The sequence below is a fragment of the Rhamphochromis longiceps genome, linkage group LG12, assembly GCF_057381845.1.
Source record: "Rhamphochromis longiceps isolate RC_006_pf linkage group LG12, R_longiceps_female_GT1.1, whole genome shotgun sequence".
Taxonomy (NCBI): domain Eukaryota; kingdom Metazoa; phylum Chordata; class Actinopteri; order Cichliformes; family Cichlidae; genus Rhamphochromis; species Rhamphochromis longiceps.
In genome coordinates, this window is record NC_140568.1 from 18,979,259 (window position 1) to 18,998,101 (window position 18,843).

At 43.6% G+C, this 18,843-nt stretch overlaps 1 protein-coding gene across 5 annotated transcripts in view; it reads right to left on the bottom strand.

Moving 5' to 3' along the window:
• adgrd1 (adhesion G protein-coupled receptor D1) overlaps positions 1-18,843 on the bottom strand; it is a 43,324-nt gene that overhangs the window by 9,372 nt on the left and 15,109 nt on the right. For all 5 annotated transcript variants that reach the window (XM_085425060.1, XM_085425059.1, XM_085425058.1 and 2 more), the window contains 2 exons: positions 2,853-2,926; positions 2,098-2,221 (listed from right to left, as the gene is read on the bottom strand). In XM_085425060.1, coding sequence (XP_085281186.1) covers positions 2,098-2,221; positions 2,853-2,926 — 198 coding nt within the window. The remainder of the gene's footprint in view (positions 1-2,097; positions 2,222-2,852; positions 2,927-18,843) is intronic.

The following is an 18,843-nucleotide window of genomic DNA, read 5'->3' on the forward strand; positions in this document are numbered from 1 at the left end:
AGGATGGTTTAAAGAGATTTTTGTTTATTTGCCCCTTGAGAGCCCATAACTTTGAGGAATGCTCCACTGACCCGTTCAGTGACCTAAAACAACCACACAAATCATGGTTGCACAAAGCGCTTCTCTATCAAACCACCAGTGAAACTAGTGGTTTGATAGTGAAGTAAAGAAGGCACTGGTAAACCACTGCTTCCTGTTTACTTACTCTTCTACAAGCTAACCAGCGTATTTTGTGTCTTGGTGAGAGGGCTACACTTTTAAATCCAACTGATTTGTTGGATGGCGTAATATAGTGGCTCCATCCTTTCACTCACTCATGCTGCGCATTCACTTGTAAAGTTGCTTGCAGAGTGCACCGACCAAGTTGCCTGGCTTCCACATCACCTGGCCCAGGTGTCTGCCACTGGCTCTGTCTGCACTTGAATATTATATTTTACAGAGATTCCATTTTCACTTCTCAGTCTTCAAGTAAACTGTAATAATTTTAAATGATTTTAAAATGTTTTATTCCATCCATCCATCTTCATCCGCTTTATCCGCGGCCGGGTCGCGGGGGCAGCAGCCTAAGCAAAGAGGCCCAGACCTCCCTCTCCCCAGCCACCTCCTCCAGCTTATCCGGGGGAATACCAAGGCGTTCCCAGGCCAGCCGAGAGATATAATCTCTCCACCGTGTCCTGGGTCTGCCCCGGGGCCTCCTCCCGGTGGGACATGCCTGGAACACCTCACCCAGGAGGCGCCCAGGGGGCATCCTTGTCAGATGCCCGAACCACCTCAACTGGCTCCTTTCGATGTGGAGCAGCAGCTGCTCTACTCTGAGCCCCTCCCGGATGGCCGAACTTCTCACCCTATCTCTAAGGGAGAGGCCAGCCACCCTTCGGAGGAAGCTCATTTCTGCCGCTTGTATCCGCGATCTCGTTCTTTCGGTCACTACCCACAGCTCGTGGCCATAGGTGAGGGTAGGGACGTAGATCGACCGGTAAATTGAGAGCTTCGCTTTTACACTCAGCTCCCTCTTCACCACGACGGACCGGTGCAGCGTCCGCATTACTGCAGCTGCAGCCCCAAGCCGTCTGTCGATCTCCGGCTCCCTTCTCCCATCACTCGCGAACAAGACCGAGATACTTGAACTCCTCCACTTGGGGCAGGAACTCATCCCCGACCCGGAGTGGGCACTCCACCCTTTTCCGGCTGAGAACCATGGCCTCAGATTTGGAGGTGCTGATCCTTATTCCCGCTGCTTCACACTCGGCTGCGAACCGTTCCAGTGCGAGCTGGAGGCCCTCACCCGATGAAGCCAACAGAACCACATCATCTGCAAAAATCAGAGATGAGATTCTGAGGCCACCAAAGCGAAAGCCCTCCGCCACTTGGCTGCGCCTAGAAATTCTGTCCATAAAAATTATGAACAGAACCGGAGACAAAGGGCAGCCCTGGCGGAGCCCATCACCCACCGGGAACGAGTCCGACTTATTGCCGGCAATGCGAACCAAGCTCTTGCAACGGTTGTATAGGGATCGAATGGCCCGTAGCAACGGGCCAGACACCCCATATTCCCGCAACACCTCCCACAGGACACCCCGAGGGACACGGTCGAATGCCTTCTCCAAGTCCACAAAACACATGTAGACTGGTTGGGCAAACTCCCGTGCACCCTCAAGTATCCTGGAGAGGATAAAGAGCTGGTCCAGTGTTCCGCGACCAGGACGAAAACCGCATTGTTCCTCCTGTATCCGAGGTTCGATATAAATAAAATGTTTTATTGTTTTCTTAAAATATACATCTTCCTTTGTTGTTGCAGGAGTCTGATAGTATGTAAAACACTACTACTTGCAGTTATTCCACCAAAAATTTGTTTGCAAACCACCACTGAACAAGAAAAATAGGAGAATGAGTTACTGGCTACCAGGCGCCGTGCTGATAAAAGTCTGGAGTCTGGTGAGATTAGAAGCTTCAGTACAAATAGGAGAAACATGCAAAGCTGAAGACTACAAACATCAAACTGTGTTGAACTCCTTCAAAACAACAAAATAAAAATGAGATCTGTTGCAAATGCTGCCTAATATTCAGACTTTTGAAGAGCAGCCAGAACATTCATACCTTTAAGGGCACAACTTGCATGAGGATGGCAAAGTTGGTAAGGTGGTTGCACAAACACACGGAGTATGTCATGTTTCCATGTGCGCGCACGCAGCCTTTGTTGGACCATACTCCCTCTTTAGAACTGAAATGAATGACAATTAGGTGCTGTTAGCAGAGGAAATGTATCTAATGCAAGATCAAACATAAAAAACTAGAACAAACAGGATACAGAGAAACAGACGGGGCAATTCTTTACTGGAACGCTGCTGAGAGGGTGCACTCAGTATAATCCAATATCCCCCCCGTGGGAGGCACACAGAGATTAAGTTGACTTTATTAGTGCAATCTGACAGGGCGACCCAATTATTCACATTTTTCTTAAGCTTCAGGGCAAAGTGGAGTAGGAGAAGGACGTGTTTGAATCCAATGTATTGGACTCCCTATTTTTAAAAATGAGTTAAGCTTAGCAAAAAGTGTTTTGGCTCTGCATATCAGAGCTTCAGCTTTTTTTTTCCTTTGTTTTACATTGAGGGCTGTGGCTCAAGAAGCCGAAACAGCGACACGTGTAAAACTGGATGTTTCTGATTTGAAAGAGTAAAAGAAAAAAAAAAAAAAACACCACCTTCTTCCAATCACCAGTGATTTCTTATGATTTAAAGACTCGAGAAAGAAATGCATGCAACGAGTGAACAATCAAGATAAAAATCCCTTTGGAGCTGGATCTGAATGGATAATTCAGAAGTTCTGTGTCGAAATCATGAACACAAACCCACCTGTAGTCCAAGAAGGCACAGTAGAGGAAGACTTTATTGCTCTGATTCTGTACTTGGTCCTGTTGCTCTTTAGTCTGAAAACAAAAAAGGCAGCGAGTAAGAGAAGTGTGTGAGATGAGGACGTGCTCGCTTGTGGACTGTTTGTGTGTATAAACTAGAATATTTTAGACAGCAGTCAGCATCATTATTTCTTACAGGCTGCTTGACTTTTCGATCTTTCTACCTCTGTGTTCAATGCACACATTAAGCAATATTAAAGTAACAATAAATTCTTCATTGCTGCTTAAATGACCAGCGTAAAACATGACAGCTAAGGAGATCTGAGATCATTCGCTGGGAAAGACAAAGTGCAGATCGTCACTCGGCTAAGGTGATTAGCACGCAGAGCGAAAATCCCTGCTGTCTTCGAGAATCTTATTCGATTATAAATCACTTTTTCTGAGTCATTCCCTTAAAATGAGATTTGGAGTCTCCAGAGACAGTGAGCTAATGGCTACAGTGCAAGACTGCAGTAATTGGGACTTGGCCCTGATTACGGGTCAAACCACTACCCTCCTCAATCTGTCAGCTGAGGAAAACAACACTAAGTGTTGCACACCTCTTCATAGGCACTGTTGCCTTTCCTCTCAGACTCAACAACTATATGATTACATGGAGTGTGTCTGTACTATTTCCTCCTGGAAAAAGTGAGAGTGAGAGTGAAACTGACAGTCAGGCTGTCTAAATGGCCCATAGGCCCCGAGATTCATATTACAAAAGCATAGCACGATACCTAGATGTCACGGCGTGCTCTCATTCTGCCTGTTTCGCAGATTCACCTCCTTACTCATCGTGTATTGCGACCCCCGAGATGGATTTAACAATTAGCTATTTATGTGGCCCATTACAGCAAGCAGAGCAAGAGCCATGAGAGCGCTTTGAAAGTACCCCGTCATCACCAGCAGCTGGCCAGCTCTGGTGATCTGCAAGCAACCCCGTGGATGAATTTACTGGTCTCCTGTGGGCTCTAATATGCTCTTTTTTTCTTACTGGGTGTAAATGAAAGCAGATGGAAATAAGAAAAACTGCAACTTGCCCACTGGAAGTCCACCACTAAAGGGCCATATCTGCTCTAACTGGGGCTTTGTAGAGCATAGGAAGACTAATTATTCTTATTAACAATACAATGTAAACTCAGCTTCAAACACTAATCATCAAACCCTGATGCGTACCAGACACAAGTGAAACATACATTAACTAACAGACCATCACACATACTGTATGAGCGCGCTTCTTGGCCATGTTCCTGCTCTAACAACTGTTTTGTGGTGTGTCCAGTTTGCATTTTCCAGCTGATATCTGAGGAGCGATGCAGGACCCCGAAAGTCACTGGTGAGCGCTTAAAATGTACTTGGAGATCTGGTCGAGCTTTGAGAGCACGCTGTTGTTTCCCCAGTGCCCCGGGGCCTCAGCATCTACCAGCCAAGACTGCAGCTGGCGCTCCAAGTCTTTATTAACAACAGAGGGCCAGGAAACACCGCCCTGGAAGTCACTTTGAGCCTTGTAAGGCGAGCAGAACAGGGAGGAATAAGGGAGAGGAAAAACTAGTGACAGGAGAGTGATGCAGAGTGACAGGCTGATAAAGGAGAAGAGCCTGGGAGAGAGAGGCTGATAAATCATAGATAGACAAGATGTTTCTGGTGCCTCTTTGTTACAATGTCCCACTACAGTGTCTGTTGTAGCTGCCTGTGGTTTCAAACATATCGGATATGCCAGTTAAAATTGCCAGAATTTTAAACTAACTATTTAAAATTCTTAGTTATTTAAGCATGCAATAGAGTTATCAGTTAAATGTAATTAATGTAGATACAAATGCTTGCATATATAACATCTAATATAATATTATCTACCGTACTTTCTGGACCATAAGCCGCTACTTTTTCCCTAGGTTTTGAGCCATGAGGCTTATACAAAGGTGCGGCTATTCTGTGGATTTTTCTTCCACCACTAGGGGGACTCTAACCAGAATTAGAATAAAAAACAAGATAGATGAAAAATCAATGCAAAGAAGAATACACTACTTTTTCTTTAGCAGATAGAACACGCACAACAAATTACCAACTGGTAATTATTTTCAAATCCTCGCCCCTTCATCATGGAAACCACACGAAGAAGTTCGTATGATGCAAGTTTTAAGTTGAAGGCCATCGATCTTGCTATCCAGGAGGGAAACCGCGCTGCTGCACGCAAGCTTAGCGTCAATGAGTCTATGGTGAGACGTTGGAGGCGGCAGCGGGAAGAGCTCATGCAATGCCAAAAGTCGAGAAAAGCTTTCAGAGGACATAAAAGCAGGTGGCCTGAACTTGAAAATGTCCTGGAGGAATGGGTGAAGACACTGAGAGCAGGTGGCCGAGGTGTATCCACTGTACAGATCCGACTGAAAGCCAAAACAATCGCCCGCGAAATGAATATTAAAGATTTCAAAGGTGGGCCGTCATGGTGTTTCAGATTTATGAAACGTAAAAACCTGTCCGTCAGGGCACGGACCACTCTCTGTCAGCAACTCCCCCCTGACTATCAGGAAAAAGTTGAAAACTTCCACAAATTCGTTGAAAAAAAGATACAAGAAAACTCCATCGGACCAGACGACATAATCAATATGGATGAAGTACCTTTAACATTTGATCTGCCTCTGACCAGGACCGTTAACAAGACAGGTGCATCATCCGTGTTGTTGAAAACAACAGGCCATGAGAGGACGCACTTCACCTGCGTTCTGGCATGCACGGCATCCGGACAAAAACTTCAACCAATGGTGATTTTTAAGCGCATAACTATGCCGAAAGAACAACTCCCGAAAGGCATAGTGGTCAAAGTTAACACCAAAGGGTGGATGATAGAAGGTCTAATGAAGGAATGGTTAACGGAGTGCTATGGGAAGCGCCCGGGAGGATTTTTTCACCGGAAAAAAGCACTGCTTGTTTTGGATAGCATGAGGGCCCACATCACAGATTCTGTGAAAGCAGCGATCAAGAAAACAAACTCCATTCCAGCTGTGATTCCTGGAGGTACAACAAAGTTTTTGCAGCCACTTGACATCAGTGTAAATCGGGCATTTAAAGCTGCACTACGGGTTGAGTGGGAGACTTGGATGACAAGCGGTGAAAAGTCATTCACAAAAACTGGCCGCATGCGAAAAGCATCCTTTTCTGATGTCTGTCAGTGGATCCTAACAGCGTGGAGTGCTGTGAAAGAATCCACCATCACCAATGGGTTCCGAAAGGCTGGACTGCTGCGCGAAGAGAGCGGCGCACCTTCAGAGCCAACTTCACCGGAGGATGACAGTGACACGGAGAGCGAGACTGATGGAGACAGATGTGATGAAGCGCTTCTGAGCCTGTTCAACTCCGACACTGAAGAAGACGACTTCATGGGTTTCAGCGAAGATGATTAAAGTGACATGTGGTTTCAAATACAGGAAAAATGGAGGTAAATAAATAGCGGTTATTTTCTCTTGGTTCTGTTACGTTTTAATCAGCAAAGTTGCTGCCGTGTTAAAAGGCATTGTTCGGAAAGAATCTGTTCAGGTACATACTTGTACATTTGCACTACAAGATTGTTCTGTACATGCAGTAAATATCTATTTTTTCATCATAGATATCTGCGGCTTATAGCTGGGTGCGGCTTGTATATCTTTTTTTTTTAAAAATTTTTAAAAATAGAGCGGATGCGGCTTATATACAGGTGCGCTCTATTGTCCAGAAAGTACGGTAATAACAATTATTGATGCATCAATGTAGACAAATGACTTAAAGCACAACAAAAGGCAGGCAGGCATGATTCATACTTAGCAATTTATCCCAATTCACAAGTTTCTTAGTAAAACCTTTAAAAATCTTACAGCTGGAGAAGGCAACACAGTTTTGCTGTCACCGGACAAGAAATCAAAACAACCTTTCAGCATATTGCCATTCACGAATTTCAGGAGAGAACCCAACTCCACGCACACGGAGTCTGTGAAGGAGCCAATCAGAGGTCTTTTCAGACCCGATTGCGTGATTAGAATAGGATGTGACGGTGCAACGGGTTATGCGGAGGATTATCACATCGCGGAGGAGAGCAGGGGCTCGGTCCTGTTTGAAGCTATTGCGACACTGATATAACTTTTGGGATATGAAGCATATGCTGGCGCATGCTTGTTTCTGGCTTTTTCTTTGGGTGGGTGGGTGGGTGAGGGGGTATGGACAGTCATACCGCTTCTTTTGATAATAATAATAATAACAACAACAACAATAATAATAATATGTTAAAAGCAGTTGTAGCTGCTCCCATAAATCCAAGTCTTTGATTTGGCAGATTTTTTTTTTTTTTTTGCAGTCGATAGCTTTCCTATCTTCTTCTTCTCATAAGAAGATTATGTAATAAACTGTTACCTGATTAGATATTTTAAATATTTTTCCCCAAAAGACTCTGATAACATTTTTGTCAGGAGATTAGCTACTGTCACTGAATTTGTAAGAAAAAAAACAGTGAGGTATTATTTGGCTTAATCACACATCCTGTTACTTTGTTCAGGGTTCAGGTGGGATTTTCTCCACTGCCACAGTGAATAGTTGTATAAACTGAGTCATGACCAAGAGAAGCCGTTATTAAATTACTCAAAACAGACTCATTTCACATTTATTTTTATACAGCATAATGCACTGTTAAAATACTTAAAAGCAAAAATAAACAAATAAACATTTATTAACTTAATGCCAACAGTAAAGTGGGTAAACTCTGAATTAAGCATGAAATCAGCAGAGTGGAAATTTTGTCTGTGGGAGCATTTCCACAAACATTAGGGAACTCAGTTCTAACAAGAAAATGTCTTTGCGGTCAATAGCTCACTTTGTCAGACTTTAATCTTTCCTCTAAAAAGTTTATCTGGACTCTTTTCAGCTACGTTAAATGTTAAGGTGATGCATCACATTGGTCCACCAGTGCTTCGCTTCACGCTTAAACTCAGGAGGAGTAAAGAGACATTTACTAAGTGCTGAAAGCCTTAATCAACACTGCATGAAGCCATTCACAGAGGGCTTGAATGGAAAGACTCCAGCTTTAGAGCTGTTGGTGTTGGATCAATTCTTGCACCTGTAACTTCCATCTTTTCAGTCATGTACTAGATGCACTGGAGCCTGTATAAGCTGATATTAGAGGCTGTTGTACATCCTGGACTGACTAACACTCACAGTCGCCTCAAGGCACTTTATATTGTAAGGTAAAGACCCTACAGTAATACAGAGAAAACTCCAACAAACAAACGACCACCTATCAGTAAGCACTTGGCGACAGTGGGAAGGAAAAACTCCCTTTTTACAGGAAGAAACTTGCAGCAGGCTCAGGGAGGGAATGCCATCTGCCGTGACCGGAGGGGAGGAAGTTAGGACAACCTATTCCTGTCTTGCTCATGGCAGCACATCTCTACCAGGCATACACACCACCTTCAGAATAAAAGTGATAATCAGCGGCTGCTGTCTGACGCACATATCCCTCTAAACCAAATCAGATCTTCATCTTTATGGTTTTGATCACCATCCATCCATCCATCCGTGGTTTTTGGGTGAGACAATGAAGGATAAAAATAACACACAGCACAAAATCTTAACTTCATACGCAACCCAGCAATTTATACAGAAGTGCCAGCCTGTCTGTCCTCTGTGGAGTCTTATAGGCCTTCCACGTGTAGCAGAGCTAGAAGCCGAAGAAGTAAAACTAGAAAGTGAACCAGAGAAAAATCCTTCACACAGAAAAAAACAGGAACAGAAACTCAACGAAGGTAATATTAACTAAGGATTAAAAACTCAGAAACAGCACAAAATCGTGGAACCCTGACAACAATGAAACAAATTGAGTCTGAGCTAACGTAACAGCAATCTTGACCTCAGTCTTAAAACATTTTTTTGTTTTTTTTATATCTACTACTATCCTCTAGAGCTTGATGTCAGTCCTGCTTCACCCACTCATTCCATCCATCCAGCACTGATACAACAAAATGCGGCCGCAAGAGTAATCGGACAGTTTCAGTTGTGCTAAATTTAAAAACCAGAGAGAAATTACAGAGCGGTGTGAGCGTGAGAAGAGAAAAGGAGCGTTCGTCTCCCGTTCCCTGAAATGTTCCAAATCGTTTTGAAACGCAGAGAGCTGAGGTGTAATTTGGGCTGCAATTTCTGGATTTGGTACACATATTTATTTTGCAGCGAGCGCCATAAAAACAATGATCAATCTTGCTTTTGCAAAACTGAAAGGCATAATTTAAAATCACCTTCACCTTTTAGAGTAGGCCTGTGAGGTGCACAGGGTTTGACAGTGGCTCAACTGCTCTGTATAAAAACAATGAGGCCGTACACGTATAAGCTTAGAAAGCTGAACTGACTGCTGTTAAATTTAGTAAGGGAAGGAAATATTTTATTGCACTATGTCTGGGCAACGCACAACGAGGTATGGTGGAACATTCCTCAGTCACACAAACACACACGGAGCCTGAGAAAAAAAATCTTCTACTCAGTATAAACTAAAGCATTACACATCCTGTGACTGCGATGAGGCGCAGGCTGCGCCGCTGCTGTAACACAGCTTTTCAATCAGAGTCCGGACTTAGGTTGATCCACACACACAGCACGAGGAGCAACAACAAAAATCCATGCAGCATAACACAACTGGCCATGAGTGAGATCATGCTGTCAGGGGAAATGTAAAAAGACATGCAGCTGTGGTCCCAGCTCAGCCTCGGAGGTAGACATCGAAAACAACGAGACGAGCTGGATGTGAGGAAAACCAGGAACAATTAAACAGCTCTAAAAGTCAGCGAGATGGTTTTGATTTGCAGATGTACTGTATCGCTGATATGAAGTCGACTCAAAAGAAAAGAAGAAAAGAGAAAGTGATCCCCTCCCCCCTTTTTATCACCAGCTTCACATGCATGAATTCATAAGTTTAAATCCAAAGGGGTTTCACATGGAACCACTGCAATGTTTCTCTGTTTTCTGGTCTGCTTCAGAGCAATGACACATTCACATTAAAAAAAAAAAGTCAAAGGGCTGCATATTTAGAGTCTTTGTGGTGAAGTTTAACAATACATAAGATTTTTAGGTGATGATGTTCCCCGATAAAGCTTGCACCTCTATCGGTATGTAAACATATCGACGCTGAGGATACGCCAAGAAAGAAAGAGCTTTTATTTGGGACGACTCACGCTAACTGTAACTCATGAAAATTTTAAGCAATCATACATCTTTATCAATACATAAAGAAAAGCATTTTTAATTTTGTGCTTATCATGAGAAAATTCCTAGATTCAGATGATGACGACGACACCTGTTAATCAGCTGATTGGATACATTTGTTTGCCCTTTCCATTGGATTAGAGTACGGCAATAACTCCTTATTATATAAGTACCAGATCGATGCATCCTGAGTGTGGATAAACAACAGAAATAGATGCACTTAACTAAATGAATTCTTTAAATGAAAAATAAGCACTGTCACTATGAGATGATGAGCGTCTTTGCCAGCTAGTGTGACACTGATAGTAGAGCAGGGCGATATGGTAGGGCTGGGCGATATGACCCAAAATTCATATCTCGATATTTTTTAGCTGGATGGCGATATAAGATATATATCTCAATATTTTTTTTTAAAGCCATAAAGTAAGAACAAGAAGAGAGTTCTTAGTCAAAGCTGTGTCCCAGATGTCACACAGGCACTTTTATTAACATAGAGCAGATGTACATAAAATTTACTCAAAAATAAATTATGAGCATTTATTAAATAATAATGCTCCATAAATAAAAGAAAACAATGTTGTTTTTGTGCATAACAAAAAGCTCACAATTGTGCAGTCAAAATGTAAACTAAAAGACGCTGAGCACAATAACAAAGACAGATTTCACAGCTGCTCTGTTCCCAACTTGTACTGCGTGACTGACAGCCTGGAGTTTGAAATCCGCTTCGCAACCACGTCTCTTAACAGGTGCCATTTATGGTCCTTATACACAGTAGGGTAATATTACGTTGAAGCACAGTACGTATCACTCCGCGAGGCTCAGCCGTAATGCTCCGACAATCCATCAAGCGGTGCAGCTCCGTAGCTTATCAAAGTCGTACTAAAACATTTTTTGACAGATTGCTGAGCGCCGTGTTCCACATAAAATCGGTTCGTGGCCATCAAGCACAACCAGAATTCATACATAAGGCGCACTGTCAACTTTTGAGAAAATGAAAGGATTTTAGTCCGTGCAGCACCTCTGGGCTGCATGGCGTTAGCGTGGTTAGCTAGCTAACACATTGACGCCGTCCAGCCCCACGCACGGGGCGATGCGCAGTAACTCGTTAACGGAGATTTGCCGTGTCCATCTTGTCGCTTCCTGCAGGTGAAGCGATGGGGGAGGAGGGGGAGTTGTGTTCAGTGAAGGAGAGGCGAGGCCGAGTAACGTTGCGTAAAGACGAAAGTGGACGAAAGAGAGGCAAACTTGCGGCTCCACAAGTATAATTATACGTAACATAGACTATATCGATATAAAGGATATTGTCACATCTTATATCTCGTATAAAAATATATCGATATTTTTTAAAAATTCGATATATCGCCCAGCTCTACGATATGGCCAAAAATATTTATCATGATATATATTTGAAAATTTGCGATAACGATTTAATTGATGCGAGACAAAATACAACTCCACAACATTACTAGCACAAAAAGACAACCTTCCATTTATTTTCACTTAAACAAGAAGCTGGTTTTTATGTACATTAAAGCTTTATAAAAATGTAACAGTGCAAATGCAAATTCCTTGCTGAAAGTTTAACCAAAAGGCATTTCCAGTAGAAATGGGCTGACACATCCTGAGCATAACCATGTATAATATCCACTGATGTTAAAAAGAGGTGCTTTGCAACATTAAACTGCAGTGTGCAGTGCGTATTTTTCGGACCATAAGGTGTATTTTAGTATTTATTTATTTATTGTCATTGTCAAGAACAATGAAATTGCGTTTGGGGCTTCCATACAACCCAAAAAAAAAGAAGAAAATAATAAATACCCCTTAAAACCCAAGTGTACATATTTAACCCAGTGTGACTCCAATGCAATAAGACAATCCTTAGCAATAATGTTCGTAGAAATTCAGACAAAGACCTGAGAAACATGACAAAATACAACAATGCAACCCATTCAATATTATTGTACTGTGAGATATGATATCAGATATGATAGTTATCTATTTAAGAAAGAGGGGGGGGGGGGGGGCAGGAGGGGGAAGAGAATAAAGATATGATGCACCAATGCAGACCAGTTCATTGCTATTAAGAAGTTGGATATGGTTATTGTCCGTGAGAGGGGGGCAGAGAGTTCAGGAGCCTCACAGCCTGTGGATACAGGCTGTTGGCCAGTCTGGATGTTCTGGCCTGTATAGACCTGTACCTTCTCCCTGAGGGCAGCAGATGGAAAAGGTGGCGCGCAGGGTGATGTTGGTCCCGCAGGATACTGTGCACCCTCCTCAGACAGCGAGTGGGGAAGATGTTACTGATCTCTGGCAGACTTGTTCCAATAATTCTGCCAGCTTCTTTCACCACCCGCTGGAGTGCTTGCTGATCGGCCTTGGTGCAGCTGGGGAACCACACTAGAAATCCATACGTCAGAACGCTGCTGATGGCACAGTTGTAGAAGTTCAACATCAGAGATCTGGGAATGTGTGCGCTCCGCAGTCTCCTCAGGTAGTAGAGGCGCTGTTGGGCCTTCCGTACAACTGAGGTGATATGGTTGCCCCAGGACAGGTCCTCGGTCACAGTTACCCCCAAGAATTTAAAACTGCTCACCCTCTCCACCGCCTCACTGCCAATGAAGAGAGGCAGATGGTTGTTATGACCCCTCTTCCGGAAATCTACAATGATCTCCTTGGTCTTTTTGGTGTTTAAGACCAAGTTATTGTCGTGGCACCATGACTCTAGTTGTTGCACCTCTGTCCTATAGTTTGTCTCATCATTGTTGGATATAAGTCCGAGCACTGTAGTGTCATCTGCAAACTTAACAATGAGATTGGACGCGCAGGAGGAAATACAGTCATGGGTGAAGAGAGTGTATAGCAGAGGGCTCAGAACACACCCCTGAGGGGCACCGGTGTTGACCACAAGGGTGGAAGAGGTGTTCTTACCCACTCTGACACTCTGTCTACGGTTAGTGAGGAAGTCCACAATCCAGTTGCACAGAGAGGAGTTAAGTCCCAGTTGGTGGAGTTTGGGACGGAGTTTGTATGGCCGGATGGTATTAAAAGCCGAGCTGTAGTCTACAAAGAGGAGCCGTGCATAGGTGTTCCTGTGTTCCAAGTGCTTCAGTAATGTGTGCAGCACTGTGGCGATCGCATCCTCGGTTGACCGGTTCTCCCTGTATGCAAACTGGTGCGAGTCCAGGGATGGTGGAAAAGCAGCTCTGATGTGTTTAATGACCAGTCTCTCCAGGCATTTGGCGGGAATGGGGGTGAGTGCCACAGGTCTGAAATCGTTCAGACATGTGACATTTGACTGTTTTGGGATGGGAACAATGGTTGCTGCTTTGAAACAGGATGGTACCAGTGAACAGGACAACGAGGTGTTATATATAGAGGTGAAGATGTCCGCCAGGTCCGCAGCACAGTCTTTTAGCACCCGGCCCAGCACTCCATCCGGCCCGGCCGCCTTCCTGGTGTTAATGCTCCGGAACACACGCCTCAGCTCATGAGTGCTCAGGACCGGAGCAGGGTCGGTTGAGGGGAGAGGGGACAGGACAGGGTCGGTGTTCTCCCTGTCAAAACGGGCATAAAAGAGATTTAGATCCTCAGCCAGAGTAGAACTGTCGGCTGAGGGTGATGGTGTTCTTCTTTTGTAGTCCGTGATAGCCCTGATGCCCTCCCAGACCTGCCTTGGGTTTGTGTTGTTCTCAAACCTGGCCTCGATACGCCTCCTGTGCTGCTGCTTGGCAGTCTTGATGCCTCTTCTCAGGTTGGCCCTGGCAGCACTGTATGCCTCCTGGTCCCCGGATTTGAAAGCGTTGTTCCTTGTTCGAATAAGTTGTTGAACTCCGTGTGTCATCCAGGGTGGATTATTAGGGAACACACGGAATCGTTTCCAAGTTGTTACATTGTCCACACAGAAACAGATGTAGTCCAAGACAGTGGAGGTGTAACTGTCCAATGCGACACGATTGTCAGTGTCCTGCACCTTGAATACATCCCAGTCTGTGCAGTGGAAACAGTCCTGAAGCATCGGAATAGCATCCTGCGGCCATGTTCTCACGGTTTTGGTTGTAATCCCAGTGCTCTTGATCTTTTGTGTGTATATTGGGTGTAGCAGAAGGGAGAGATGGTCTGACAGACCCAGGTGGGGATAAGCCTGGGCTCTGTACGCATTCGCCATGTTGGTGTACACCTGGTCCAACGTTCTATCTCCTCTGGTAGCACACTTCACATTACGGTGGAAATTGTGAAGTACAGATTTCAGGTCCGCGTGGTTAAAATCCCCAGCCGCAATAAAGACACTGTCCGGGTGTGCTACCAGGCTGTTATTGATGCTGCTGCTCAATTGTGCTAACGCTAGCTTAGTATTAGCATCTGGTGGAATGTAAACAGCGCAGATGTAAACGGCAGAAAATTCCCGAGGGAGATAGAATGGACGGCACTTTAACACCAACAGTTCTACCTCTGTACTGCACAGTTTTTCCGTTACCGTGACGTTCGTGCACCAAAGGTTGTTAATATAGATGCACAGCCCCCCGCCAGTCTTCTTACCCGAGTCCGCAGACCTGTCGGCTCGATAGGTGGTGCGGCCTGCTAGATCGATAGCCGCATCGGGAATGGCGCTGTCCAGCCAGGTTTCAGTGAAAATCATGCACGAACAGTTATTAAAAGTCTGTCGAGTGGCGATCTGCAGTCGTATTTCATCCAGTTTGTAACGGATTGAACGGGCGTTGGAGAGGAATATGATCGGGAGTGGTGGTTTAAACGGACTAGTCTTTAGCCGTGCCCACAGGCCTCCCCGCTTGCCCCTCTTCTGCCTCCGCTCGCAACGTCTCCTCCTGCGGCTTGCTGTTCACGGGATTATAGGCACATTAAGCGAAACAAAGCAGTCAGATAAATTAAACTTTATTAAACTCATTCTTCTTGCTTCCTCCACTTCTGTACCATTGATTTATTAATGAATGAATTCTGATCTATTCCCATGTTGCTGCAGTATATTAATGACTAACCTTGTATTGTGGATGGATTATCTCAGTTGTTCTCCTGACTGAAGTTTGGTCTGTTTACAGCCAACCCATGCGATTGCGTTTGTCTCTATCAGGAACTTTAACGTTAACTTTTATAAGTGGAAAAGTGTTAGTGTTCGTCCTCCAGCTTCACTGTTTATGTTAACATAGCTGTGTCGCTAGCGATCAGGTAGCACATCATTATATACCAGCTAGCCCAACTTCAGTAAGCCTACAAACGTCACTGCTGTTTAGTTTCCTGTCTTCATTTATGTTGGAAGTGATAGCAGAGCTGTACGTTTGAATTTTTCCAGAAATCTCTGTCAGAACATCATGCTTAGGTAACTAGCGAAACTAGCGAGCTAACTTCCGCTAGCTTTCTGCTAACTTCTGACTCCGTTAAATGTAATAAATTTTGTTTTCGTGGATGCCTGGAAGTTAAACTTCATAGTTTCACCTGGTTAAGCAGCAATGCTGATCGTTTTATTAAAGATGAAAGAATTGAGACAGTTTTTAACTCTCAGTGATGCTGCAGTGTTCGTTTGACCTGAAGATTACGGAGTTTAGGAACCAGATTACTCCCAGATTTAAGAGCATCTTAGTCCGACATATACGACAATAACGACGGCCGCTTGCATGTTCTGCAAAAAAATGTGCTTTGTCGTGTATCTGACGGACAAACACCAAACCAGTTCCACATCACTGAAGTTGCACCATTTTTACAAACCAATTCTGGTTCATCTGTTTCACTCAACAATCAGCGATGTGCGTATGAAAACAAAGGCACTGCGCATGCGCATTTTACTCATATTCTATCGCGATATTTCATTTTCCTATCGTTGCCTAAGATTATACCGGTATTACCGTGAACGGTATAATATGGCCCAGCCCTAACTGATAGTGCTCTCCAAAATTATTGAGCTTCCTGTGTGCACGATCAACTGTAGAGGTGGGTAGATTGCTCCAAATCAACAGTATCAATGCTGATATTGGTATTGCATCGATGCTAGCATGAGAGGATCAATACTTTGTTTAGCCCACTGACTGTATGTACATGGTATGGTATCGATACCAAAAAATCTGCTATATTGTGCAGGAATATCCCTCATTACAAAGATCCCAGTCTTAGTTTAGGTCTTAGTTTTCCTGACACTGCATGACTAACATTACTGCCTGCAGCAGGGGAGGGAGAATATTTCAGCCATTTATTAAACTGAAGAGCTTGTTTGAGGGAAATAAATTCACTTTGACTTTCCAAAGACTAACTTATTCCATAAAAGCAGCTTTTTTTGTTTTGTCTTTATCTTGGCGAGATTTTTTTAAAAATCTACAGCTATAAATCTGTTCTGCACATTCACAATCTTGAATTGCTATTTCATCGTTTTGCCATGAGTTTAAAAGAGCGGACATAAAACTGCTTCTACTAGGCAATGAAATTCTTTTTGAACATTACTTCACAAGTACCAAATCCTTTTTTTTTCATCATTCTTTTAAGAAAACTCCTTGTGTCTGTGGGCACAGATGGGGGGCTTGCTTAAAAAAAGAGATCTGCTTTTTATCACGTAGCGAGAGGTGGTGGTCGCGAAGTTGGAGTGGTGACAGAAAGGGGGCGCTAAATGGGAGGAGCTGTCTATTGCAGTGGGAATTGCAATAGCCAGACCTCCATCTGTGATTGATCAGTGAGTTGGATCACAGGTCTTGTGTTTGTGTGCGCAAGTGTACGGGTGGGTGTGGGTGGCTGGGAAATCTGGAGAGAGAGAGAGAGAGAAAAACAGAGTGATAGGTTTTGCCCATAAGGTTCAAACTGGGCGTGTGCTGGAGTTATAAAAAGACTGGAAAAAAAGAGCAGATATGCTATTGTGGCAGAAAGGTCTGATCAGGATCAGCATGGCTTGGCGTGATTAAACGAATAAGAGCGTGGGTATCAGTGTGTGTTGAATAACCTTTGCGTGTTTATTTTCAATGGTACTGAACAATTAGCCCATTATTTTCCACACTAACAAGCCTTGACATGTTTTCATGCACAAGTAAGCATTTTTCCTTCTTCTCTCCTGACCTTATTACAAGAATTACTTCCTGCTGAACTCTCACTTTCTTTGTTATAAAAATAAATCAAAAAGTTAGCCTCTCAGAGGTTGTATGGCTACCTGGTAAATATTTGAGGTCCTTAAGAGTAGAAGCATAACACACTCACTGGACACTTTAATAGGTACACCTCTCAGGTACTAGGTTGGACCCCCTTTTGCTTTCAAAAATGCTGTAATGCTTTCTGGATCAGTTCCGTCAAGAAGCTTGAAACATTCCTCAGAGATTTCGGGCCACAATGACGCGACAACATCACATAAATTCAGATTTGTCACCTGCATGTCCAAGATGAGAATCACCACATCCCTAAGATGTTATATTGGACTGATATGCAGTGATCCCCGGCAGCATGGTGGCACGGTGGTTAGCACTGTTGCCGCACAGCAAGAAGGTCCTGAGTTCAATTCCAACATCAGGCCGGGGTCTTTCTGTGTGGAGTTTGCATGTTCTCATGTGATCTGAGTTTTGTGACATGGCGGACTATCCTGCTGGAAGCAGCCATCAGAAGAGGCGTACAGTGTGCTCAGCAACAGTGTTTAAACAATAGGTGGTACTGTGGGGTTGAAAGTGTGCCAAGAAAACCATTAGACCACCAGCAGCAGCCTGACCCACTGATAAAAGACAGGATGGATTCATACTTTCATTTATGCAGCATTCTGAGTCTGAATGTTGGAGCAAAAATCTAGATTTATTGGACCAGGCAATGTGTTGCCAACAAGAGATGCTCTTCTGCACATACTGGTTGTAACAAGAGGTTGTTGGAATTATTACTGCCTTCCAATCAGATCTGCATAGCTTTGCTTTTCAGACTATTATCTATAAACCCTAGAAATGGTTGTGCAGGAAAATCCCAACAAATCAGCAGTTTCTGAAATATTCAGACTAGCTTGTCTGGCACCAACAACCACACCACAGTCAAAGCCACATAAAATACCCCTCTTTGCAATTTTGATACTCAGTTTTCAAGTTTTCAGCATGCTGTCTTCACCATGTCTACATGCCCAAATGAACTGAGTTGCTGCCATCTGACTGGCTGATTAGGTATTTGTATTATTAAGCAGTTGAACAGATGTGCAAAGTTACTAAAGTTGTGAGTTTATAACCTACTTTTGCATAAGGCTACCGACAGAAGTCACTGTCACACATATACATTTAAACTTGTGCACCCAAATCTTTCCTTAAGTCATTAAAGATGTATGCTGTGTACAGTCATTCCAATTGGGAAAAACAACAGTTCAAAGAAGTCATTAAAAGCTAAACATCAGCATAAAAATCATTCAAGTGAATTGAGAGACTAGCAGCAAAATACTGCCGTGCCATTCCACTCATGACTCTGGATCTTCTTATAAACCTTCTCAGCTAACACACTTCTTTATATGCCTCCAAAGTCAGGCACCCTTGTCAAAATCATTTATTTAATCCTCATAGTTTTAATTCTATAAATAGACCTCACACATGAAGTCAATCTTTCCATTTGTTCACTTCATACCATCAGTGTGATGCTTTCATGCCAGTAGAGGATAAAAAGAAGGTCCCAGCCTCTTTTTTTAAATGTATATATTAATGTTTAACTACAGACCTCAGTGCTTCACACCGTTTTTTTCCTCTTCGCCGCCTTCACCCCTCTCAAAGTAAACCAGAGTCAGACAGCCATAATAAATCACCAAAAGA